This window comes from Osmia bicornis, chromosome 9, assembly GCF_907164935.1.
Source record: "Osmia bicornis bicornis chromosome 9, iOsmBic2.1, whole genome shotgun sequence".
NCBI classification, from domain to species: Eukaryota; Metazoa; Arthropoda; class Insecta; order Hymenoptera; family Megachilidae; genus Osmia; species Osmia bicornis.
Window position 1 is genome coordinate 8,486,188 of NC_060224.1, and position 25,506 is coordinate 8,511,693.

General features: G+C 34.7%; 4 protein-coding genes and 3 non-coding genes across 12 annotated transcripts; 4 read left to right on the top strand and 3 right to left on the bottom strand.

Moving 5' to 3' along the window:
• On the top strand, positions 1–8,257 carry LOC114878228 (transferrin). 5 transcript variants are annotated; one of them, XM_029191794.2, is made up of 16 exons: positions 1–446; positions 824–959; positions 1,476–1,584; positions 1,700–1,833; positions 1,921–2,048; positions 2,126–2,270; positions 2,351–2,508; positions 3,542–3,663; positions 3,741–3,886; positions 4,068–4,314; positions 4,384–4,532; positions 4,659–4,826; positions 4,904–5,002; positions 5,074–5,189; positions 5,999–6,154; positions 7,780–8,257. In XM_029191794.2, the coding sequence occupies exons 2-16, from the start codon at positions 866–868 to the stop codon at positions 7,960–7,962; spliced, it is 2,154 nt and encodes a 717-aa protein (XP_029047627.1). In that variant the 5' UTR covers positions 1–446; positions 824–865; the 3' UTR covers positions 7,963–8,257. The 5 variants fall into 5 exon arrangements, with proteins under 5 accessions (XP_029047627.1, XP_029047626.1, XP_029047625.1 ...); XM_029191793.2 differs by having other exon boundaries at positions 3–446; positions 866–959; XM_029191792.2 differs by lacking the exon at positions 1–446 and adding an exon at positions 453–573 and having other exon boundaries at positions 866–959.
• Positions 6,165–7,768, bottom strand: LOC114878240 (isoaspartyl peptidase/L-asparaginase-like). Of its 2 annotated transcripts, XM_046287007.1 has the most exons (3): positions 7,519–7,768; positions 7,214–7,442; positions 6,165–7,154 (listed from the first exon to the last, which is right to left on the bottom strand). In XM_046287007.1, exons 1-3 carry the CDS (start codon positions 7,678–7,680, stop codon positions 6,772–6,774), a joined length of 774 nt encoding a protein of 257 aa, XP_046142963.1. In that variant the 5' UTR covers positions 7,681–7,768; the 3' UTR covers positions 6,165–6,771. The 2 variants fall into 2 exon arrangements, with proteins under 2 accessions (XP_046142963.1, XP_046142962.1); XM_046287006.1 differs by lacking the exon at positions 7,519–7,768 and having other exon boundaries at positions 6,165–6,718; positions 6,799–7,440.
• Positions 8,258–8,342: 85 nt separating the features above from the next.
• Positions 8,343–12,698, bottom strand: LOC114878225 (cytoplasmic dynein 2 intermediate chain 1). The gene is made up of 15 exons (XM_029191787.2): positions 12,635–12,698; positions 11,634–12,353; positions 11,455–11,574; positions 11,209–11,378; positions 10,912–11,062; positions 10,702–10,842; positions 10,199–10,645; positions 9,961–10,133; positions 9,668–9,884; positions 9,445–9,596; positions 9,225–9,370; positions 9,096–9,154; positions 8,869–9,023; positions 8,655–8,787; positions 8,343–8,588 (listed from the first exon to the last, which is right to left on the bottom strand). Exons 1-15 carry the CDS (start codon positions 12,644–12,646, stop codon positions 8,466–8,468), a joined length of 2,919 nt encoding a protein of 972 aa, XP_029047620.2. The 5' UTR covers positions 12,647–12,698; the 3' UTR covers positions 8,343–8,465.
• An 8,483-nt stretch (positions 12,699–21,181) lies between these two features.
• LOC114878233 (CCAAT/enhancer-binding protein delta) lies at positions 21,182–24,467 on the top strand. The gene is made up of 5 exons (XM_029191804.2): positions 21,182–21,290; positions 22,413–22,652; positions 22,933–23,114; positions 23,244–23,954; positions 24,069–24,467. Exons 1-4 carry the CDS (start codon positions 21,182–21,184, stop codon positions 23,451–23,453), a joined length of 741 nt encoding a protein of 246 aa, XP_029047637.1. The 3' UTR covers positions 23,454–23,954; positions 24,069–24,467.
• Trnah-gug lies at positions 21,500–21,571 on the top strand. The gene has a single exon. It is a non-coding gene; the product is annotated as a tRNA-His (tRNA).
• Trnar-ccu lies at positions 22,118–22,190 on the bottom strand. The gene has a single exon. It is a non-coding gene; the product is annotated as a tRNA-Arg (tRNA).
• On the top strand, positions 22,755–22,827 carry Trnam-cau. Its single transcript has one exon. It is a non-coding gene; the product is annotated as a tRNA-Met (tRNA).
• Positions 24,468–25,506: the final 1,039 nt, after the last annotated feature.

Below are 25,506 nucleotides of genomic sequence, written 5' to 3' on the forward strand. Positions count from 1 at the left end.
GAGGAACATTAACATTATCTACTGTACCGTTGCGTGTATTACGCAGAGCCCCCACCAGCTTCAATAATTCCAGTTCCCTACTGGACTTTTGGCCGCATCAACAGCCAGCGACGATTTAATCCAGTCTTCGTGCGACTACATGTGTGCATACGTGTTGAACGCAAAGAAATTCTCCATGTGTTCGAGCACCATGTGGTAAACTCTCTCTGATCATCGCCTGTTGAGTTTCTAGTGGTCATCGAGTTAAGCTTTTGTTCAATGTAACCGAACCATCCGATTTTTTCTTTTCTTCATAATACACTATTAGTTATCTCGGTTCCGTTCTTACGTTACTTCTGTGCCATCGTTTTATTTATTTCGAGCGTGAAACGTGGTCAGGTTTATACATCCAGAGAAACAAAGAACTGGTCACGTATGAAGAGAACCCGGTGTTTCATTTCGTAGAGGTACGTCCGACGAGCGTCGGATAACTATGTACTGTTTCAATGATGTCATCTTGCGGTTCGTCTAATTAATAAAGTATAGGCAAAAGTTTTGTGTTTCATTAACATCGTCATGCTTCTAGTCAACAAGGTATCGCTTGATCACTGAAACTGTTAAACCGATAATGTTTCTTGAATGTATTTTGCGTGAGAGATTGATGTAATATTTAGTAGACGTTTTTTATAAATTTCTGCAATGAATACGAATCCGTAAGCTGTTTTTTTCCATCATCCTTAATTCTTGAGAAATACATATTGAACAGTGTTATTACTAGAACAGTGTAATTTTTCTGTATAATTTCGTATAAGATAGAAAACAATCGTATATGTATGTTCTCTAGCAAATTAAAGTGATTAAGGACTTATCAATTTTTCCTCTTAAGATGTTGGCTGGTCAGACACCGAAAATGGATATTCGGTTGTTCGTTCTATTACTTCTTCATGCGTTCTTCCATGAACATGTAAACGCTGAACACTGTAAGTATACGAGATATTATTATCTACCATTTATTAAAAAAGAACGAATTGAAGAGGCATAAGATTTCCAATAACAGTGATAGCACTGTGTTTGTAAATTAAATACGAATGTAACAAGTTAAATATGTACATTCTATTTTATAACGAGTTTGCCGAATCGACAGTAACCTTGAAATTGGAACCGTGGTATGAAATCAGTATTGCATACTGTTCAAAATAACCGGTTTATAATTATGCACAAATGAAACCGTACAATATCAATCATTTTGTAATTTCAAATAAATTATTGAATATTCTAAAGCTTTTATCAGATGATTATATTAATTATTCTAACGCCTTTATTAAATAATCAGATTTATGATATTTGCTGCGGTTAAACTCGAACGGACACTATGATTGATATTGTACAATAAAACAAAATAGTTTGTTAACGTTGTAAACGTGAAGAAATGTTTATCGTGAACAGTATGTAATTTTAATGCAATTATTCAAGTAAATAAAAAGGTGGCATTTCAGTGAAACTGTGCGTGGTGGAAAGCGTTCACACGTCAAAAAGGATCAGTAGACTATGCCCGCAATTGGTAACCACGGGGAGTCAGGTAGAGTGTGTTATAGGAAACGATAGGCGAGTATAACAAATTCATAAGAAGATTGAAAAATCTCGTATCCGTTTAAAAATCATTAATCAGCATCATTCGTTCACCATGCTTATCGTTTGAACGCGTTGTCGAATTGCGTAGATTCAATTGCCTGCGACGATTGACTATGGCCAATGCCGATTTTGCCGTGTTGGAACCAGAAGATCTCGTCGCGGCCTCCGCGTACAACGAATACAATATTCTAGTCACGAACGAGCTAAGATTATTCCCAGATGGTAATTACAAAGTAAATCGAATACCATCAAAATTATTCGTACATTTGAGGGATCTCTGATGTTCCATCGTTATTGTTACATTCGTAGAAAAGCAGCGTTACGAGATGGTAGTTTTGGTTCACAAGGACGTGAAGAACATATGGGACGTTAAGAGTAAAATCTTTTGCCATCCTGGACTCGATAACACCGACGATTGGACCAATGCTTTCTCTACGGTTAATGTCTTCACAACAATCGTTTTATACTTTCAAAGAGATACCATACAAATTAAGAATACCTGTCTTAATTACAGTACTTCGAAAAGTGGGTAATACTGAAACAATGCGATCCAGAGAAGACATTGATGGAGAACAGAATGACCGGCTTGTCTGATTTCTTTGACGCGGCGTGTATCGCTGGTCCCTGGTCCGCGGACTCTGTATTCGATAGCAAATTAAGTAGGTGTACCGATGGTTAAAGCTAGTCAAGTGAACTTACATTCGTTTATGAAGAATTACTCCGATCTTCTTAATCGTAGAATCAAAGTACAGGAATCTTTGTGCCGCATGCGACAATTCTGCTGGCTGTTATTCGAGTGATAAATATCACGGTCGAGAGGGTGCCTTGTTATGTCTCACCGACAACGCAGGTGACATAGCATGGGTCAGATTAAACGATACTCTAGAACATTTCAAGGTAGGCAGATCAGATCCTGATCCGTTCAAGATAATTAGAGGATTGTTTAAATAGTTTTACTCTTATTAGAGATTCATCGTGTTCACCTGAATTGCCTTGGAATTTGATATATTCTACAGGATGAGTCAGATAAAATGTTACAAAGTATTATCTCCGGAACCGAAACCTTATCGACCTAATTCTTTTTTTTAAATTAAATGGTACGAAGTACCTGATCGTGTGGTGTATAAAAGATTTTTCTAAAGTGGCTACCATAAGGTCAAAACAACCTGACATCGTCTTTCTTAAATGGAATGCTTTACCTGAACCATTTTTTAATATTTCTAACAGTTAACGATTTATGGCAAAGGGAATAATGGAGTAACGAATACGCAGAGGCGTTCAAGGAAAATGAAGCAGATGTATTTTGTGTTAAAATTCATTTCATTAAATATTGCAAATGACGATCATTTACTTGTTAACATTTATTTCTTCTTTTTCCAATACTATGACTCTTACAATATTGTGTATCGGACAACATTATTGCAGGTACTAACTTACAAGCATTTTGCATTTGATTTTGTATTCGAAAACTCGAATACACGATGCTTGTCAGTTGGTAAATGCAACAGTCTGATGTACGTCATAACATTATGAAAGAAATAAATACATGTTTACAAGAAAATGGTCGTCACCTTCAATACTTGATAAAATGAATTTTCAGGCAAAATATGTCTGTTTTAATTTTCCTTTGCCATAAATCATTAACCATCATATAAATGTTATCCAAAAGCTATTTAAATAAAAAGAAATTAGTATAGCTTCCAATTTAAAGAAGACGACGAATCTATTTTAGAAACAGTTTTATACGCCACACAATCAGGTATCTCGTATCATTTAATTAAAAAAAAAGAATTAGGTCGATAGCTGCAATAGTTTGTAATATTTTATCTGATTCACCCGGTAGATCCATAGAAACACGAGCCTCTAATTGTTTTGAACAACACAGTATCCTGAGATTTCCATCAGCTAACGAATCAACATGTAAAAACAGGATGAACGAATTAACAAGGAAAATTACAATTACCTTTGTCCCGATGGTACCACGAGGCCGGTAAAGTTCGACAAACCCTGTGTGTGGATAACGAAACCATGGCCAGTGATTGTTGCTAGATCGTTAGTAGAAACGTTATAAGCTGGACAATTCGTACCATCAACAGTATGGTTTTTAAGCGATTGTTGCGTTTTACCAGAGAGATAGCGGAAAAGGTTGAGAAGTTGATGAGCTCCCTGAAGACGGAGAAGTACGGTTGGATACTTCGCGACTTGTTAGAGAACTATCATCCAACGCCGGTGAGCACAGATACTCTGGAAACGCCGGAGGACTTCCTAATCAGATGTAATTAACAATTAATTACAACGTTGATGAAGCAAAAGAAAACATTCGTAATTTTACAAAATTTTTCAAACCTACATACAGTAGCTCTTTTCGTTAATCTAAAAATGTTTGATCCTTCAGACGATAATGAAGCTTTCAGTGCACTTTATAATAATCACAACAACGATGTGTATAATCGTAGTTCCTCGATTCATGAGCGCCAACAACCATGCAACGTGCCATCCATCGAGAAGAGTACGATGGTGCGTCGCGTCGAACCTAGAAGAGAAAAAATGCCGATGGCTTAGAGAAGCTGCTATCGTTTACGGCGTGGAACCAGCAATTTCCTGCATCCAAGAGCCGACGAGAGCGTCGTGCATGAAGGATTTGAAGACTCAGCGAGCGGATATATTTGTCGCCAGGCCGGAAGAGCTATTCGAGGCCAGAAAGTGAGCAAATATCACTCGTAAGTTCATAGAAGATAGACGTTTTCTATAGTGTGTAGAGTGCTGTTTCAGGATGGGTCTTAAAACGATCGTACAAGCAACACCTAAGAAGAATAACCAGTTTGTCAGAATCGCGGCAGTGGTCAAACAGGATTCATGGTTCAAGAGTTTGAAAGACCTGAAGGGAGCTAAGGCATGCTTCACGGGATACAGAGATGTCGGTGAGGATAAAGAAACAATTTCTCCAACTGCAAGCGGATAAATCCTGTTAGAATATTTTATGAGAAATATTTATACAGAATTAATTTACAAACAGCTGGGTTTTTTTTGGAACGATTCCCTTACAGGATGGAACGCCTTCGTGACTGCTCTGAAGAATATTTCAAATTCGAAGTACGGTTGTTCGGATGTGAGCATGATTGGAAAATTTTTCGAAAAGAGCTCTATCCTTGGTTTGAGCGACAATAACGAGCAAATGCCAGATAATTTTCACTCTTTACCTAAACCTATACAAAGTAGGTACACGTGTCTGGATTAGCAAGAGAGAAGACGTGACTTAAACATTGATCGAAATAAACAAATTAATTTGTAGCAAATAAAGCTGGAATCGATTTGAGTGCTCTTTACTGTATGATGTCCGGTCTTGGAGATGTGGCTTTTGTCGACCTGAAGAATATCGATGGGAAGACTGGTAAATATATTTTAAATATCAAGGATATCTGAAACATTTTTAACTTACTGGAGATATTGTAACAATCGTAGGAAGTTCAACGCAAAATAGCAACAATCAGGCGAGAAAAAAAGATTATCGAACGCTATGCTTCAATGAAATGGATACCGATGAAGTGTGTTTACTTGCATGGGCCCCGTTGAGCGCGGTAATTTCTCTGGAACAAAGACACGATTAAAATATTCTAGAAACGACGTTTAATTTAATATACAGGGTGTCCAAAACCATCCGTCCAGGGATGTTAACTTCTCATTGTCAGATAAGCATATTCGACAAAAATGTTTGGGATAAAAGTTGCAGAGATCAATGGAGGACGTAAGTCCATGACCTTGTATTTGATCTTCGGATCCATTTTCAAGGTTATTTGGAAGTCAGTACGTGTTTTTTAAATGGGAACCCCTAAACGCGAAATTTCACGTTCAGATATGTATTTATGTCCTACATTAAAATGACTTCTAGAGGCCATTCAAAGGTCAAATCACTATCCAAACTCGAGGTCAAGCATAGAGGCCTAGTATAATGTAAGTCGACCTATCAATGACCTCGGAAATGGAGAACAAGCTTAACGTCGGAGACAAGTTTATGAATCAGATGCCTCGTTCAATCTTAATGCCTGTATTTAGTGTCATTTTTTATTTACCACTAAACAATGATTTGATCTCTGAATAGCCTCTAGAAGTCATTTTAATGTAGGACATAAGTACATATCTGAACGTGAAATTTCGTGCTCTTTCAGAATCCGTAGTCAAAAATAGGGGTTCCCATTTAAAAAACACGTACTGACCTCCAAATAACCTTGAAAATGGATCCGAAGGTCAAATACAAGGTCATGGACTTACGTCCTCCATTGATCCCTGCAACTTTTATCCGAAACATTTTTGCCGAATATGCATATCTGAGAAGTTAACACCCCAGAACGGGTGGCTTTGGACACCCTGTATAATATATTGTTTTCAGGTGATAGCTCATGAAAATATAACAGACTTACGACGGGAAGAGATTTACACGATGCTGTTGGAAATGGATAAACTTTTCGGGAACACCTTCAAGGGTCAAACACCTGCGTTTTCAATGTATGGAATATATGATACGAATCATAGCATCATATTTCCGGTATGTGAAAGTATATTTCTATCTATCCGTAAACCAATAAATAAATAAGAATATTTATAGATGTATTATATTAACAACTATTTAATCTTCGTCTGAGGAATTGCACATGCAGTCTAAAGGTCGTTCGAGCACATCTACTTTCTCCCAAAACTTTTCATTTTGCTCTAAACCGTAATAAACGTAACCCTTCTGACAAAAAGCCCAAGGAAAATGCAAGCATTTAAAAGAAACGCAAGGATCGCCTTTTGCGTTCAACGCAATGCAACCTATATTAGACTCTCCCGTTTCTTGTTCAAAATTGTCTAGCACTGCGTTTACTGCGTTACTTATTTCAGCATCTTCAGATAAATATCGAATTATTTTTCGCGCAGGAGCATAACAATAGATATTTGTATCGTTGCCAGAAATGGAAACGGAGCCATGTTCATCAGTGTAAATGCCGCAGCCAATCACCGTGCCAGTTGCACTTATAGAACCAATCGGCTTTCTAGGTTCTCCCGCCGTTGATGTACCGCTTGCGAGTCGTCTTTTTCGATCAAATGCAACTACCCCAACTGCGCTAGTCTAAAAATAATTTTCTTATCCATCATTTGCAACATACCGCATTATTTTCATAGTTAAAAAAGTAAAGAAACAAAGCATACCTCCAAAAGTATTGGCTCGTCGAACAAGCCGTCCGAATCAAACGATGACACGCGATAAGGATACGATTCTCCTTCCATGGATCGCTTCAAAATACAGTCTGAATCGCATTCTTTCTTTCCTTCGGCATTATCTTCCCATTCGTTATTATCGTTATCCTTTTCGTTCAAATAATTTGGACAATCGAACATTGTGCAAGACCCATACGACTTGTATTCACCCGAACTGTATGACGTTACGGATTCGCGCATGCTCAGTGTTCCCGGCGGTAAAATTTGAATTCCGTTATCCAAGGCAAACTTCTGAGCTCCATTTTCAACGATTAGCACGTGGTCTGTATTTTCTAACACTTTTCTTGCTATATAATAGATCTAATTTTACGAAATTTTATTAAGCAGCCGAGTAATTAAAACGAACCTAGGGAGATAGGATGTTCTATGTCACGAACAGCACCCACACAACCGGCATCATTTACAGTCATGATAGCAGCATCAGTAACAACTTCATCATTAATATCTAAAGAACCTCCTTTAGCACAATTAAACAGTGACCGACTTTCCATGTACGAAATTGCTTTTTCTACTGCCACTACTGCTGATTTACCATTGATAAGGGCGCTGTACGCTTCTATCGCTGCATTTTTAACCTATCAGCGTAAATCAAATGAGTTTACAAGCATCTTTGCAAAAGAGAATAGCAGTCAATGAAATGTTTTCTGTAACCTCGAAAAGCATACGTTCCCGTTTCTTTCGTGGTATTCTTCCTGCACCTCCATGAACTATTATAACAGGATCTACATGAATTTGATGCTTCTTTTTCTCCGGCTTTGCCTCAGCATTGATCCGCGCTAAAATCTGATCGATCCAAGAGCAATAATCGCACATTGTATATGTGTAACAAGAAATTTTTATAGAAAATTATTGCATGTATGAATTAGCATGAAATATCAAAAACAAATTCAAATGTTTCTTTTTTTTTTGCAGGAAGAAACGCAACATTTACAAATCGAGGTTCATCAGATACAACGAGTACCAAGTTACACCAATATTGTTGACGATCTTGCAAATCAAACTCATTGCAATGGCGCGAAAAGTTTAGATTTCCATTGCAATATGATTTACAGCCTCGTTTTTGTTGTATTTTTAAATATAGTGCTGAATAAATAAAAATAAATATTCTTCTTTCATTTTTTAAGTGTATAGAGATCTTAGCATATCTATATTTGGATAAAGTGATACTTAGATTAATAAAAATTTGTTTCAGAGTAATATTTTTATTAATAGTATATTGTTTAAATGTCTCGTTATATTATAAAATGATCGTTTGTATATAATTTATGGACGGCTTCATTTTTGTGAATGATCGTGAAGAATGTGCATAGTAAATAACACTACTTTTGTACAAATGGTGATTGTTACTAATTGCAAACGAATGCAATAATTAAAAATTATTTTAAATTTATACACACACTGTTTAAAATTTCTTCTTCAGCTCTCTGTGAATAAAAATGCAAAATTAATACCAATATCACATGTTCATCACTGCTGTACAAGATTGTCCTTTAAATTAAATACATAATTTAAGGCACAAAAAATCCATGTTTATGTTCACTGGAAGTATAAAAAGCTTCAAATCCCTCGAGCAAACTTCAGTAGCAATGTTCTTTCTATTATAAAATCGTAACGTATCGTAGAAAAGTATTTAATTCCTCTAAATAATCTTCTTTTTTAGTATAACGAACATTTGCTTTTAGTTTATGTATTTCTACATTTCCGGACTCCGTTCCAAAGGCCTAAAAACATTGTTTTGTTTGTATTATCTTTTTATAAATTATGATACACACGAAAATTCGACGTACTAAATATTGATGAGACATGTCTTGCTTTGTTTTACAGGATGATAATTGCATACTGCTTATATATCCACTGTTTTGCATGTTTACTGTGTACGTTGGATGTATATCACTATTACTCAAGTCCCACATATGTACACTATAACATTGATATAAAAATTTGTATCACAAAAATATTTAAATTATTTAAGGTAATCATTGTTTTGTCCGTCTTCCTTACCGTGAATTATTGTCCAATACAAAAATTGTGAATGGCTTCGATTTTGACCACTGTACCGACTTTATTTCATATTTATTCTCCTCGTCCTTTAATTGTAAAATTGGTTTCTCAATATTTAAAGAATGTAATCGAATTGTTCCATCATCACAACCAACCTACAATGAAAAAGATAAAAATCATTTTAGGTAAGGCGAAATTTAAAGTACAGAAAATGCAAAAAATTTTACCAGAAAGAAAGAATGTCCAAATGGACATGTCTCTATACAAGTTACATTTCCACAGGGATCTGAAATATTATATTTAATATAAATTAATAATACGTTACTTAAATTTGATTTGCGTTGTTTATAACTTACTAGTATCAAAGTTTCCATATACAGCAGGATTAGCTTTGTTACCAACGCAAGTAGCATGCAAAATATTGCTACTGTTAGTGGCAATATAAAGATTGTTGCTATCAACACAATCCACATGCATATCAATAAATGCAGCTGCATCAATCCTTTTAAATAGTTCAAAACTTTTAATGAGATCTATATTTTACACATGGTACATAGATTGTTATAGGATATTTACTTTTTTCGATTATCAAATTGTAAAAGAACTTCCTGACTTTTAACCAGTCTTACGCTACCCCAAAACGATAATCCTAAATCGTCAACATTTATTCCCATGCTATGCAAAACGCTCCATATTATAAGAGAACCTTTTTCATTTAAGCTACATATCTGTTATTTTAGAAAACACAAGGATGTTAATCAAACATTTTTAAATTACGCATATAGTAATTTTAACAAACCTGTATTGGTACAAATTTATTGCTACGCTGTTCTAATGATTTTTCTTCGATCTTAGATAATATACGTATTGCAACTATTTGTGACGTATGAATATTTGTTTCTGTATTTGTTGTTGTATAAGTGGACATTCGTATCGTCCAATTTCGTTCATTTGCTTTATCTATCACTTTGTGATGCCACATTTCATCTTCCTTCAAATCCCAAAGACTTATTGATCTATTATTTAAAATATTCAATAGTTTTACTAAAACATAACTTGCATTAATTAAAAATAAATGATAAAATAGCATACCCATCTTGAAGTCCAGCAAATACAACATTATAATTGGTCAAATGGAAACAACACGCAGTAATAGGACAGGTCGAATAAAATAATTTTATTGGCATGGATGGTTCAGAAATATTCCAAACACATCCAATACAACAATCAGTTATGTAATCCTGTATATTAGATGTTTCAATTTCCTATTAAAAATAAATAATGTATTTTTTGTTGCTTAGATTTCATTTTTTAATATATAAATTCTTACCTCTTCAACAGCTGAATGAATAGTCATTAATATTTTATTTAAAACCTCAGAATAATGAATTATTGTCACTGGTCTGCCAGCCAAAAATGTAATTGAACCTATAGAAAGTTTAACAACTCCGTCGCTGAAAGGCACTTGCTTTTCATTTTTAAAAACATTACCCCCGGATCGTCTTTCTTCTAATAAAGACAATACAACTCTTCTTGCACGACTGAGAAAATCACATAATCGTAATACATCAAACGATGGTGATGATATAGAGTTCACAGTTTCAACATCACTGTCATCTCCAACTCCAATTTGATCCATTCTAAACAAGTCTAAATCTTCTTTGGTTTTTAAATTACTTCTACAAGTTATTGGAAATTGAGTCCATTTATTTCCGAGTACAATCTTCTCCGTTTGTGTTTCTACATCGATATTATCTTCACCGGTTTGTGTAGATATCTATAAATCAGGTACATTAATTGTTTAGTAAGAATACTATTATGTAGTCAACATACTTGTTGTGTATTTAATTTTCCATAATTTCGAATGAATTCCTCATACGGTATAGGCGAACACTCTAAAAGAGACCACTCCATGACATCTAATTTGATCATTTCTAATAGCTCTTCTCCTCTGCTTAAACTTTTTTTCGATTTCTGAAAGTAATAGTAGTTAATGATAATAATACAAAATTGAATTACTTTATTTTAATCTATATTTATTACCTTCATTTTATGATTTTCTTTGGGTTTACGAAACTCGATAAATGAAGTTTGTGAGAGCGCGGGTGATTTTGTAAAGTCGCCAGAACGACTATCTTCAAAGCCTTCGTCAGTAGATGATGGTAACGATTTATTTTCCGACAATCTATCTTCACTGTATTAAAAAAAAACAACATGTATACGTTAAATTATAATTCAAATAAATTACTAGTACAATAATTATTAAATCATTTAATGGAGAGATACAAATTATACAGTAAAATTTAGTTATTTTGGAAGCTGATTTTATTCAGAACAAACCTATAGGTTTTATTAATTGGATGTCTTATCTCAAGGAGAGAAGATATCTTTGGATCATTTGCAAGTGATTCTATTCTCGCTGCCCTTTTTCTAGCTTCTGTAAGTTCATAATGACCAGAATCATGCATGTGTTCTTCCTCCTTATGATCAGCACTATTCACAACTTTTCGCTGTAATGAAATGATGATTCGAAACAAAAGGCTTATTACATTTAACATTATTTTAGAGCTAAATAAATATTAATACTTGTTTTGTTGTTTGTAGTTCAATTGGGTTTACAGGTAAATTATTCTGGCTGTTGCTGGTTTCCTCGCTTACTTCAGATGTTTCACTATCGGTACACTCTTGGAAATCAGATTCATAATCCTGCAAATAAATTTTAAAAATTTATCAACTGTATTTTATCGTTTAATTTTGTATTTTACCTCAAAATCATCTTCATAATCATATTCACTATCTATTTGATTTGTCTCTGACTGATTATTTTTACTTTGATCTACTTTTTGTGTAGAGTCTGATCTGTTTGTAGCAGAGTGTAACATTCTTATTTCACTAGGGCTCAATGTTCTGGATAGTCTACGTTGTCTAGACTCTGTTTTTGTCTCAGGTATTTCTGCAGTTGACTTTGATTTAACTTTTACTTCATTCTTTGGAACTGGATTAGTATTTTTGTTAGTTAATCTAGCATTAAGTTTGTTTGTCACTGATTGTGGTACATATATCGTACTCGTTCCTCTTTTTTCTGAATAACTACTCTGAATTTTTTCATTAGATTTGTGGCTTTTTGGTGCATTATTACTACTTGATCTCCTTATAAAGTTATCTGATGTTTTAGAAGATGAAATGTTTCTCGTAGATGTTTTAGAACTCTTAACATTTAATACAGGTGTAGAGGATGAAGTTTCTCTGATAGATTTGCTTTGAGGTGATCTAACTGATTGTTTTGAAGAGATTTTAGACGATTGTGATAATTTTGGGCGACTGTCATCCTCTCTCTTTTGTTCAGTGCTCTTAGATGTTCTAATCCGTCTTGATTCCAACTTTTCAGAATCCTCTGATTCTTTATTAGAGGATGAACTTTTTGATTTAGACTTGATATTAGATTGAGATACATCTTTGGTGCTTGAAACCTTTTTAATTGCTCCCTGAAAGAAATATTAACAAGTTAATGCTTAAAAATTGAAAAGTCTATATCATTATAACACTATTACATGTACATGTCTCGCTAGTACTGTCTAAAGAAAGTCAATAAATTCGAGGTTGATTGTTGATGTAAACCCTTAGCTTGAAATGTCAAGTTCATGAAACTATAATGACTACGCATGAAAGTGTAAATGACATAAGCGTAATCGTATATATTCAAATGCGCTGTGCAAGAAAATAAAACATTAAATGTATTTCGTTTCCAAATATAAGAAAATATCACCTTATGAAACATTATTCTTCTAATAGGTGTTGACAGCTACACGACCACCATGATGTAAACTACTATCATCATTCCTCTAACAGCGCTATTCGTAGCTATCGAAAGAACTATGTATTGCCTTCCTTTTTAATATCGTCTACCGGTAAAAACTTTAAACACAAATTTGTAATTTGGCACATTTATATTATTTCTTTAAAAAAATTTCAATTTATAGAAATAATACAAAATTAATAAGTGCTATTAATTACACGAGAGTGTCTGTATTTCAAATCCTTTTTTAAAACATTCTTCTTCCATTCTTCTTAATGATTATTCAAATATAATAAAATGAAATCAGAATGAGACCAAAAAACAGAGGTTATTGGCCTGAGCCCATAGAGGTAGACCAAAGGAAGAAACAGGAAAGGTAAATGGAATTGCGACTATTAATCATTTTTATTCTCATTAATAATTGTACATGATAAATAGCTTAGCAGCTCGAGGTAAAAATAATACAAATCCTGAACAAAATCTACTCCGAAGACAAGATCAAAAATCGACGGTTACTGATTTGGTATACAAGTATTTAAGAAAAGTTGCATACACAGATAGCGTTCGAAAACAGCGTAACAATGCATGCAGTAAATTTCGTAAAGGAAATGCGAGAAGGAAAACCATTCATCCACCTCGCAGATATTCAAACGCAGGTATAGTTTTCGCACGGAATCAATTATATTACGAGTTTATTGCGTTTCAAATTTAATCAATGTATTTTGCGGACAGAGCGACCCCATGTTGGTTGCGATCTTAACGATATTCTTACGAGGCATATTAATGTTACAATTAATATTAATATTATTTTTATATACAGGGTGTTTCGTTTAAAACAGGCCACCTAAATATTTCCTCTATCTCTGAAAATACAAAAAATGTTTCTGACGTAATCTAACTGGTTTCAGAAGACGAATCAGATGGAAGAACCGTTTTTTATAAATTGTAATTTTTTAATCGTTTTTTTAAGGTTACTCGTGTTTAAATTTTAGAGTCCACGGTCACTTCAAGGTCGTGCTATTAAACATGTATGAATGCACAATAATATTTGCTATAATATACAACAACAAAAAATGTGTGTACATACGTAAAAAACACGAGTGACCTAGAAAAAACGATTAAAAAATTACAATTTATAAAAAACGATTCTTCCATCTGATTCGTCTTTTGAAACCATTTAGATTACGTCAGAAACATTTTTTGTATTTTCAGAGATAGAGGGGATATTTAGGTGGCCTGTTTTAAAAGAAACACCCTGTATTACATACCTTTAATGTTTTAGAAAACAGCGAGGTAAAGTCCTATCTACGAAAGGCACTTTCATTCGCGATAGATTCTGGTTATTTAATTCCAACCGATCGAACCGGAAAGTTTTTGCGCATCTCTCCAAATATGTTGAATCACGAAGAGTAAAAGTACAATTAAAGGAAAAACAATATAAAACCAGAAAAATATCGTACAGTAATTTTAGTGAGAGATACGTGTAAAATAACGATGTATAATAACGATATATAATAAAATGACATATGTTTTTATATAAATTTATAACAATTTATGCACATCAAAATTTTCATATCACAATGAGAAAGGAGGTTGCATACATGGATTTACAAAAGTGAAGAAATCTGTAATTTAAATTAAAATATCTTGTAAGAAAAGCACGGAATTAATAGAGAAATTTAATTATTCTGAGGGCGTCGATCTTTTCGTCGCTCGCATTCTCTTCGACAACGCTCAATCCATCTTTCAAGCTCTTTTTCTGTTTCTATGGCCTTTTTGGACCGTATTTGATTTTGCGACTCATCCGCATTGTTTATTTCAAAATCCTCTTCATCCATTTCTTTCACAATTTCTGCTGCTCTATCTATTCTTGTATCACCAGTTTCCATTGTTTGATTATTAATTCGTCTCATGCTCGGGGTACCCATCAGAGACTCGTGAACCGACTTTCGTCGTCTTTTATCTTTCTTTTCTAACGCATGCTGCATATTTTCTTGTATTTTGGAAACGTTATCTTCATCCGTTAAAGTTGAGCTGCAAGTGCACTCTGCTGATTCTTCGGTTAACTTATCTTCTTCACGATTATTCCGTTCTCTTTTTGTATTTGTTCTTTCTAAATCTCTAGCTGCTGCACTTTTGGAAACTCTTCGGCGCTTGCTCGTAGTTCGTCCTGTTTCTTCATCATGCGGTGTTTCACAGATACAAGTATTCTTTGACCTATCTTTCTTATGGGATTTTGGAATTTTGGATTTTGGATAGGATAAGGAACAATCTTTTGGACTATTGGAGCATGTAATTCGATTCATGGAAGCGGCGTCTGGTCCGATTAAATGATATTCATTTTCAAGTAATTCCATAGCGAATCTGTAGTAAAATTCCACGAAAATAATTATGAATTGATATGACAAATTGATTGACTCGCAAGAAGAACAAAAGAAAATTCAACATGGGGTGTACTTCCTTAAGTTCTTTCTGGAGTAAATCTTAAAACTATAATTTATGTTTCATCAAGCTAGCTCGACTAAAGGAAGCGTTACAATTAACAGTCTGAACAGCAAACGAAATTGGTCGATAGATGCACGGTCTGCGAACGAGATAAACGGTTTGCATTTGCCTTGAAACGCGATCGTGTCTCACGCGAGACACAATTTGCGCCTGACGCAGAACTAACCCTTGGGAACAGACCTGTTTCACCGCGGTTCGCACCTGAGCGTAAAGGTCACCGTCGTCGCGGTAATTCTTCTGGATATAGTCGACGATATCGTCGATCGAGGAGGTCGGCAGGAAATCATCCTCGTCGTTCTGCAACGACCTCATCGCCTCCATGACACGCAAGGAAAATCTTGACGAGTTTTCAGCGATGCGAATACACTCGCAAAGTTTCTGCAAGAACCACAATCTTTTTACGACGAATAATAAAAATTTTATTCATTATTCTCAGCGACCAGAATTTTCTGTCCTCAACTTTTTCGACAACAGGAAGAACATCCTCCGCACAATCTGCCGGACAACCCTCTGAGCTGTCTTCGTCTTTGTCTTCTTGCCTGTCTTCCTCAAGAATTTCATCGAATATCTTGTATGCCTCTTCCGTCGATAATCTTCTATGCGTCGAATTCTGCATAATTGCTTTCAACGATTAATAAGGAAAATAATCAAATGTAAGAGAAGTAGCCTGTAATTTTGTTGAATGCATGAATTTCGAGATTATGTGGAATCAACCTGAAGAAAGCTACACATGATAACAATATATTTACAGTAATTTGCACAGCTCAGTCGATATAATCAATAGGTAGACCTTTTTATACATATACAGGTACTAATTCTACTATTATACATAGATTCACTGAAGAAATGGAAAAGAAAAATTTTGATAAATATTAGTGAAGAAAGAGGTGTTTTTTTTCTGTGAAAAAAAATGACATTTTCTCTGATTAGGTCTATGGCTTCTGTTTCAACAGAATCGTCTAATTTCTAATCGTTTTTCTGGCATCAAACAGAGGCTCGCTGATCAATCCACCAGGAAGGCTGGATTGTCCCTATCAAATCCATCTTGCTTTCGCGTTACATGAGTTTCCTTTGTAATTGTGTTTTCCACGCGGCGGTATCGATTTGCAATTTAAATAACAGTACAGTAAAGGGGCGGTGTGTTGGACTTGGAGAGGAAAAAATAGGAGGAGCGTTTGATCGCTGGAGGGAGTACCGTGTAAAATATTAATAAGAAACAATCACTGGATGATGCCTGTCCTTACACGGAAACGACACGCTCTTTTCTATTCAGCAACATTCTCTAAAAAATGCTATGAATTATTCAGCCTTTGATGTTTGTAATGTCGCTTCAATAATGCCATATAATAAAATTACACGTAGTTTCTCTTTTCAAGCGATAATAAATGTTCTCTGCGTTATTGCAGGTGGAATATAACTTTCTACAGCATTCTTTTTCATTTATTTCGTTTGAAGAATAATTTCACAGGAAGTAGAACATATGAAATTGAATTAATGGGAGAATTATTTTTGATCAACTAAGAATAGAGGACATCGTTTCCAAATGAAAACAGTCCATTATTAGGTAATTATGAATTTATAAAATAATACTTCCATGAGGAGAATCATTATATTATTTACACAAACTCCAAATCACTTTATACCGTAGTTTTCAGGGAAATATATTCAATAGATTCCCAAACTTTCAGGAACCGACGCGAAGAAAAATAGAAGACGAAGAATGGTAACAAGCTCGGATGAGTTCCTAGTTTTCTCTTCTTTTCCCTTGAAATTTCGCGGAAAGTGTGGGTTGTTGTTTCAAGCCTGATAACAACAACGAGTTGGCCTGCCAAGAATTACCTAGACGAGTGCGGATAAGAACCGTGCTGGCACGGTAAGCCACAATTTGCCAACAGCCTGGGAACCGAAGGGCTGCTTATGACTTTCATGCCCTACACAAGACTAAACAGTCTAAATGATTAAGTTCTGGTTACCGAAGAATAGCGTTTCGATGCATCCCATTAGAACTTGCAATGTCTTGATTAATTTATTTTCAAACAGAGGATCAGAAAGATCAGAAATGGGTTTGTAATGTTTCGAATTTTGTCAAGTTATCATTCTTAGAATTCTACTACTCTTATTTACGGTATATAGGGTAAGAAGATACGTTGCTTAGGGCGTCTGGAAAATATCGCCTGTTACCCCCGTTGAGGGCACTCGGACAGCCCTTTCTCAGAAATTGCGGTGCTGAAAAAGAAAGATCTTTGACCAGCAATTCTGCATTCTTGTACCGAACTTGGTGCGAAACGCATCATTTTCAAAATGGAAGTATACATATTAAATTTAACAGAGTTTTGTGCGTTTTCTCGATCATGTGCTTTAATAATAATAATAATTTGTCATTACTCTTTTTAATAATAAAAAAGGTGTAAGAAAGTAAAGTGAACCGACAAGGTTTCAACAAGTATTTGTTTCAGTAGCTCGCAAACGGAACGTCTGTTCTCCGTGTACGAAGGTGATGAACACGAAGGAAGATCACGCACTGCACCGTCTTGTACACCTGTAAGCGACATCATGGCGAGGGGGTCGCGTGTCTGACCCTTAATTTCATCCTCCGTGCCCGTTCACCTTTTTCGCGTAGGAGGCACGGTTTCCTTTTGCCCTCGCACGAAGTCACGATTCGTGACGCCCGTTGTTTCACAACTCGAGCGAAGTTATCTCATCAAGTCGTCACGAGGACGCGATTCCGCCGACTGTGCTCATTGCCGAAGATGCGATTAAAGTTTCTTAGTATATCACCTCATCTCTTCTTTCGTTCCGTATCAGGTATGTACCGATTAGCAAATTTTCCTTTACATTACTTCTTCTTCTGTACTTTCTTGCAGGAAGAAACGCGTCGCACAGTGGTCCAGAACTGAAAAACTGTTCAAACCTTGAAATGAACAGAATAATCTGTAATCTTTTAAATGATAGAATTTATCATTTTACATTGTAGCTATATGAAAAATATTATTTATAAACAAAAGCAAAAATAATTGTTATTTAATATTAATTATCTAATGTAGAACTTTATAGTAGCCATTTTAACACATCAGGCAATTCCGGGGACGGCTACGCTTTAAACAATAATAATTTTCGTTATGAGACGAAGTGGGACGTGATTTTGGCATGATTATATAGGGAAAAGTATGATGAAAATATTTCACTTTGAAAAAATGCGATACTATTTGGAGCTCAAAAGATAATGTGGAAAATTATGGAAAACTGACGATTCTCTTTAGTCCATTGAGTATTATTATTTTTTTTTTAGTAAATTATAAACAAAAAATTCCTAATTCAAGGTGCATTCTCATTATAGACAAATATTCTTCCTTCATAAAAAAAAAAAATGAACAGAAATATTAAATATACTTTGCAAACTTCAATAAGAACAAAGGTAAATTTTTTCGGTAGAAAATGGTGTTTATGAAATGTTGATCTTTAAACACTTGTTTCAATCACAATCGTCAATACATTGACTGCCATGGAGGTCACCGGTGACCGACACCTCACATTTTTTACAACTGAATAAGTAGTTACAGAAAATAGAAGGCAAACTTTAAATAGTTTCAGTATTATACTAATAATGTAAGGTACAGTTCTGAAAATTTTCATTTGAAAATGAACTGATCATATTTTTAATACTAACATGTTTAGTATTTTTGACTAGACATGGCCTTTTCTACCGTGTCAGTTAATGCGAATAAATTTCATTATTGTCATCATTTTGGAAAGTGGTGGACATTTGAAAAGCTAAATACATTCGATAAACATCGATATGAGGAAATTAATCTTTTAGCAAACGAACAGCTAATTCTTCGATCTGGACCACCGTGCGTCGTAGATCATCGAGATTCCTATTGGCCTTTAAAAATGAAGAATACAGTAGGCGAAAATTGATGGCGGCACGAAGATATCGGCCGTGTGTGTAATCCGTCGTTTCCAGGACAGCGATTAGGCAGATTAGCCTGAGGTCGCGCATCGTTATGGGGTTGAAGGGGTTTCGGGGTGAGTCCGGGGCTCAGGAGGTCACATGACGTGATGTCACGTTACTCGTTGGTCGCGGACAGGTGTTTGGGTTCGCACGAGCAGAGAGACCAAGCAAGCAAGAACCATTGCGGAGGGCGTTTGCTATCGCAAATCCAGCCACATAATGATAACGAGCGGCCGACAAAGCGACGAGGATAACATTCGTAATGCCAGAAGGGGCTCGTTCATCATTTCTGCTTCTTTGGAAGAACATTTTGATTTAACAGACGACACATGCAGAATACAAATAAACTTAATATTATAGGTCTCTTTCATAGCTGTATAAAATGAAAAGTAGAGAATTTTGGTTGATAGATGAATTAAAGTTCTAAAATGAAGAATTAATATCGAAGGAAAAAATGATTCATTCTGTTTCTTAATCGCACTTACACCTGGCGAACTTACGGAAACAGACTGTTGTTTCTAAGACACCTGTACTACGACCTCGTGAGATCACGGCCACATGGTACAAGCGCATCACCCTTCAACGCTAAATTAGATATTACGATAACAAATGGCGTTATTTAACCCAGAATGCGCCCCTGAGTTAAATTTGAACAGGTAATAAAACTCAAATTGCTCGTCCCCTTTTTTCGTCTACGAAAAGGACACGCTATCCCATAAATCGTCGTAACACCTGCAATCTTTTTGCGAGGAGTTACAATTCTACGACAAGGATCTCTGTTACAACTTTACTAGAATTTGTAAACAATATATTATAAAAGGTTTGGAATATTTTATTTGCTCGAATGATATTCGAGTAATGTTTTTCATACTTAGTTGAAGAAACACTTAACTCGCGCAGAAAGCAATCGATCTTTTGACCAATAATTTCCACGCGATCGTATAAAGGGGGCTGTAACATTGATGAGGAAGAGTAGAAACAATTTGAAGTCCCGTTTCGACCTCATCAATGTTGCAAGCCCCTCGATGTTGGCCGTCGTCGTCTAATTTACTTCATAATAATTACTGACGCATTAAACATTCGTAAGTAACATGAAAGTGTCAGCTGCTGATTGTCCCAGAAACATTAGAAACACGTAGCCGTCCAGTGGCCTGGTACCGTGTGGAAATGTTCTTGTGTAAGTAATATACAAGTACAGATAGTCACAAAGTGTAAGGAAACTTTGTTGAAAGTTGAGGGTAGATTGTACTTTTTGAAAATGGCGAATGGATATGAGGATATCAAAGAAGAACCAAAGTAAAAACTTTCATATTTAATTAGTTAAAGCTTCAAAATTGAACTTTATTCATTAATTTGATATTATTTATAATATTAAATACTCCATCAACTTATACTGGTCTTTTCTTTTTATAGGGAACAAAAGCTCTTTAGCTTGCTCTAAGACTCTTGAAGAGGAGGAACAATGAATTTCAATATATTTCATGAAGAATAGCACTTCAACGATTTTCGACGTTAATGTTATTCTTCTTCATTTTATTATTGTGTGTAAGAGTTTGACAACCTGGGATTGGCCAGTCAGCCTGGCTTTTGACTTGCTTGACCACTGAAAGTCCTTGCCGCCTGTTCACCCTTGGCGACTCAGGGGCGGAACAATCGTTCTGTTGAACGGTGCGCATGTACAGAAGGGCGGGAACCACCCCTTGCGACGGCGAATTGGAGGATTTGCCCGTAGAAAGGTATGTGGTAATAGAACACGTGACTCAAGACGTTAATAGGGTCGACAAGAAGTCGCGTCATACAAGTTCAGCATCGAATAGTCGAATTATCATACGAATCATCGGAACTGTGAAAATATTTGTGGTGAACAGACAAGCATCGTAAAACTTGTCTGTATTCATTTTTAGAAATAACGAAAACGAGGATTTCGGTGACTGATGATATTTAAACAAAAACTTTGACAGGCTCTGCTGTTTCGTTGGAAAGGAAGAAGGATGGTTTGACTGTACTTTAAGAATTACTCCGTCGGTGTTTTGAAGTTTCGAGCAATTTGTTTAGGAGGAATGAGCTCTCACACGCATGCAAGAGCTATTTGCAGCGGAAGTACAGTGTCCAGCGCGTTTTCTGCATTGCATCTTTTAAGAAGCTACAGCCTTTTCACGCCTACTTCGGGTACTTTGGATAAATTTACTTCATAATTATAATAGCATTAAGACTATTCAATGGTATTAAACATTCTAGTCGGTTCTTAGCTATGAATTTTGTGCGCGATTCGGTGAAAAAACTCGTGGGATTACGTATTGTTATGGATAAATGAACAAGTTGGTCGATATGAAGTTCGACTTTGGTCACTTTCCGCTTTATTCTCAACTCCTTCGATAGCCGTGATCGTCTAGTGGTTAGGACCCTACGTTGTGGCCGTAGTAACCCAGGTTCGAATCCTGGTCACGGCAATGTGCCCATGACACATTGTCACGGTGGAGGTTTTCTTTTTTTCTTTTCATTTTTAATTTTATTTCTAATCACATTTATTATATATCCTTTTCTTCTTTAATTTATTCTTATATTATGATTCTTTTCCTTTTTTTTGGTAGATGTGAAAAATATACAGATCATATAGTTTTTTTTTACCATATATTTTTCTTGTTACACTATCATTAACAGTGATGCAAAGATATTTATAAGACCGTAGCATTCATTATAATAATCGTATGCATATAAGGATTAGCTGTTGTAAAACAGACTGAGCGAGACAAGGATTTAATGAAGCACGCAATGTTGCTTGTTTAATATCTTTACGATTGATCGAATGCATGAATTCAGGTAATATTACTGAAACTATTATCCTTAGGCAGATTATGAAATATTGCTTAAAAATGAATTTCGACACTTTTTTCTTTTTCACTTGATTTGATATCTTCAATAATTTTATGTAACGTTTTTTATTTTATTTGGAGTATCATTAGATGGGAAAAACTATAAAAAAAGAATTTTTGTTTTACCCCTGGTGGGACTCGAACCCACAATCCCCGGTTTAGGAGACCGATGCCTTATCCATTAGGCCACAGGGGCGGTTGGTGAAGAGGATGTTTAACATCGATTCGATTCTGCTACCGCATAATACAATTATATACTGTTAATTTATTTATTATTATCAACTATAAGATACAAATGAATCATTACCTGCAGATAATAATATTTATAATACACTATAAACTTGAAAAATAATGCAATATTTGTTAAAATTGACTGATTTGAATTATGCAAATCCTAATAATTATACTCAATTTATAGATTTATGCAGATACGAGCCATATAATTCCAAGGATTATGGTTTTGGAAATCCGGAAATTTTAGCAAATTCTAATACATCGGATACAGGAATCGGCCGAACATTATCGCCATTGACACCCTCGTCCTTATCAGCTACATTCTCACTTTCGGGTTCTCTGATTCAACCCCCATTCTTAACAACAGTACCACCTTTAATGCAATCTATAAGCGTACCGCAACCATTTACGAATGCCAATGCAAGTAAGTTAATTTTTTATTCATTTTTTAATTTATAATATTAAATAACATATCAATTTTTACAATTTACTATAAAGAAATTATTTAAAAAACGAGTTGCCAACGGTCCCGGTAGCGCAGTAGGCAGCGCGTAAGTCTCATAATCTTAAGGTCGTGAGTTCGATCCTCACCCGGGGCAAATTGTTTTTGCATTTTTTCTCTCCAGTCAAAAGTACTTTGCATTCTACGTTACATTAATATAAGTTTTATTGTTAGATTAATTAAATGCTTGTCGATAAAGCAGGTAACGCGGTAGCACATCACTTTTTGGGCGCGAACGCTATTGCCAGTGTTCATAAACGACCTAGAAGTGAAAAGAAACCAATTCCCGATGATCAGAAAGACGAGAAATATTATGAAAGACGTAAACGAAATAATCAAGCTGCGAAGAAATCCCGCGACGCTCGTAAAATTCGAGAAGACCACGTGAGTAAAACTGTCTCTATAATTGCTCATTGAATTTCATACTACGTAGTAATTTTAAATTAATGATTATGTTATAAATGAACACCAATGTACATGCTTCATATTAACTTGAATCAAAGTATATTGCAGATTGCATTACGAGCAACTATGCTGGAACATGAGAACGCTATCTTGAGAGCACAAGTAATAACCCTTCGGGAGGAAGCCCAATGTCTTCGACACATGTTGATTAAACAACAGGCGCCTCCGTTACAATCCATCGACCGTTCGATTTCCTCGATGACACCTGTTACATTATCACCCCCACATTCCGCAACGACTTTGGATTGCCAGATTTAAAACAAAGCAATCCTCGTAAACAATATTTTTGATATTCTAAAAAGATTAAGTTAGAAAATATGTTATAACATAATATTAATTTATTTTGTATTATATCTCGTTATGTTGAGGATTCTTCATTTTACTTTTCTCATAAACTTATCAGAAATTACGTGTTACGTTTTCATTTTTTAAAGTAAACAAGGATTATAATGTAAATAGCAATAAACGTATCATTTCATAACTGTTAAAGAATAAAAAAATTAATGTATTATAAATATGTGACCTTATTGTTATGTAACAATTATTTAATATGTAGATCACTTTGATGGTGTCAGAGATATTTTTGGTAAGCGAATACTTATATATACGAGTTGGTGTAAAAATAAAAATTTCAACTACGACGTTAGATTATTAAATCTTTATTATTACCCACATCGCAGGTATAAGTTAGATTACGAGTTACATAACAAAGCAATACTCTAATGAGTTTAATGCAACTATATGTAAATAAATAACGGAGTAAGTTTTTATTTATTCTGAGATTATTAGGGAAAAATCTTGTCAGTAACTTAGCTTTTGATTACATAATTTATACAATTTTATTTATTCAGACGTAGATGTTTGTATTCACAGTTCTAAATTACTGGAATCAGAGTTGGAGTTTAGAAGAAATTTACAATTCACTATAATTTCAATTTCTCTACCGAACTAATCGTAAGAATTTTGTGTTGGCCAACCTGTTTAAAAGCATGCACTATTGTGCGCGAATCCATATATCGTATTTTGTTTTATGTATTTAGAAGTGGAAGAAGGGAGGATTATCGTTTAGCTGTGCTTGACGTTTTTTATTTTTCTCGTTGTTTATAGTACGGGATTTTACGAATATTCTTGAATTCTTTTCATATTGCTATCAAAAACTGAAGCTGTATCAATGGATTAGTCTTGTAGATTGTGCGAATGGGGATACTTGAATTGCGTTCATTAGATTTGTGCAGTTTTTTATGAATATTTCAAGTAACGATAATAAAAAAAATGGCATATCCGGGTATAGCATGTGTATTAATCGGAGTTACCTTAGCTACACTTTTATATTATATGTTTGGAAACAATGAACAAGAACAAACACACCCTCCATATAATACGGGATCCAGGTACAGAGGGTCAAACGATCATTACGAAAATAACTACAGTTCTTACTCAGAGTAGGTGTTAAAAATATAAAGGTGATTAAGTCTTATAATTAAATAAAAAATACTGTACCTCTGTTCTCAGTGATTATCACGAGAGGAGACGGGCTTCTAGTGGCTTAAGGGATTTTGACGAATGTACAATATGTTTAAATCCATTGACAAATGGCAGAAAAATTGTACTAAAAACATGTAGTCATGCTTTTCATAAAAAGTGTATCGAAGAATGGAAGTCTAGATCTTATCAGGTAAATTCTATGAACAAAGTCGTTTCTTAAAATGGCAGTTTTTCTTTGCGATTATTCTATTTAATAATTTTGCATTGCATCAAATTTCATCTAAATGTTACAGAAATCATGTCCCAATTGCAGATGTCCATTTGAATAGGACTGCCAAATTCAATAATGAATAAATATTGATTAGTACAAGACTTTTGTACTCGTTGAATGTTTTAGAATGTACATTAGAAACTAAGATAACATTACATCAAAATTTCTTTGTTATCAATATTGCTAATCAAAAGGGACTATTGAACCATTTGTTATGACAAAGAATTCTACTTGGAAATAATTTTTTACACCTGACAAATCGAAGCAAGAAAGTGTTATCTTATAAAGGGATACTATATTTAACATAAGAATTTTGTGCTCCCTTATATTAACGCTAAAGTTATTATACAGCTACCATATTTGTATAAAACTACATGCCTTATCTTTTCAATATAGTATATATTACAGGGTTATACATGTTATGCCAGATGCTGTGATTTAGCAAATTTACTGCGATATATTTTTAATTATGAAATTTAAAATATGTTGTATGGTATAGTTTAAAATTACTATTTAATATTTTAAATAACAAGTATGTACAAAAGTAAAAACATG

Excerpts from the sequence above, each read along its gene's own strand:
- LOC114878228 (XM_029191792.2), top strand. Across the intron at positions 1,585-1,699 it reads TGTGTTATAGGAAACGATAG|ATTCAATTGCCTGCGACGAT; the intron begins GCGAGTATAACA and ends CGAATTGCGTAG. Across the intron at positions 3,887-4,067 it reads GGAGGACTTCCTAATCAGAT|TTCCTCGATTCATGAGCGCC; the intron begins GTAATTAACAAT and ends GTATAATCGTAG.
- LOC114878240 (XM_046287007.1), bottom strand. The coding sequence starts at position 7,680 with ATGTGCGATTATTGCTCTTGGATCGATCAGATTTTAGCGCGGATCAAT. Across the intron at positions 7,443-7,518 it reads GGGAACGTATGCTTTTCGAG|GTTAAAAATGCAGCGATAGA; the intron begins GTTACAGAAAAC and ends TTACGCTGATAG. Across the intron at positions 7,155-7,213 it reads AGAACATCCTATCTCCCTAG|CAAGAAAAGTGTTAGAAAAT; the intron begins GTTCGTTTTAAT and ends TCTATTATATAG.
- LOC114878225 (XM_029191787.2), bottom strand. Across the intron at positions 10,843-10,911 it reads AAGAAAATCATAAAATGAAG|AAATCGAAAAAAAGTTTAAG; the intron begins GTAATAAATATA and ends TATTACTTTCAG. Across the intron at positions 10,134-10,198 it reads TTCATTCAGCTGTTGAAGAG|GAAATTGAAACATCTAATAT; the intron begins GTAAGAATTTAT and ends TATTTTTAATAG.
- LOC114878233 (XM_029191804.2), top strand. The coding sequence starts at position 21,182 with ATGAGCTCTCACACGCATGCAAGAGCTATTTGCAGCGGAAGTACAGTG. Across the intron at positions 21,291-22,412 it reads CCTTTTCACGCCTACTTCGG|ATTTATGCAGATACGAGCCA; the intron begins GTACTTTGGATA and ends CTCAATTTATAG. Across the intron at positions 23,115-23,243 it reads GTAAAATTCGAGAAGACCAC|ATTGCATTACGAGCAACTAT; the intron begins GTGAGTAAAACT and ends AGTATATTGCAG.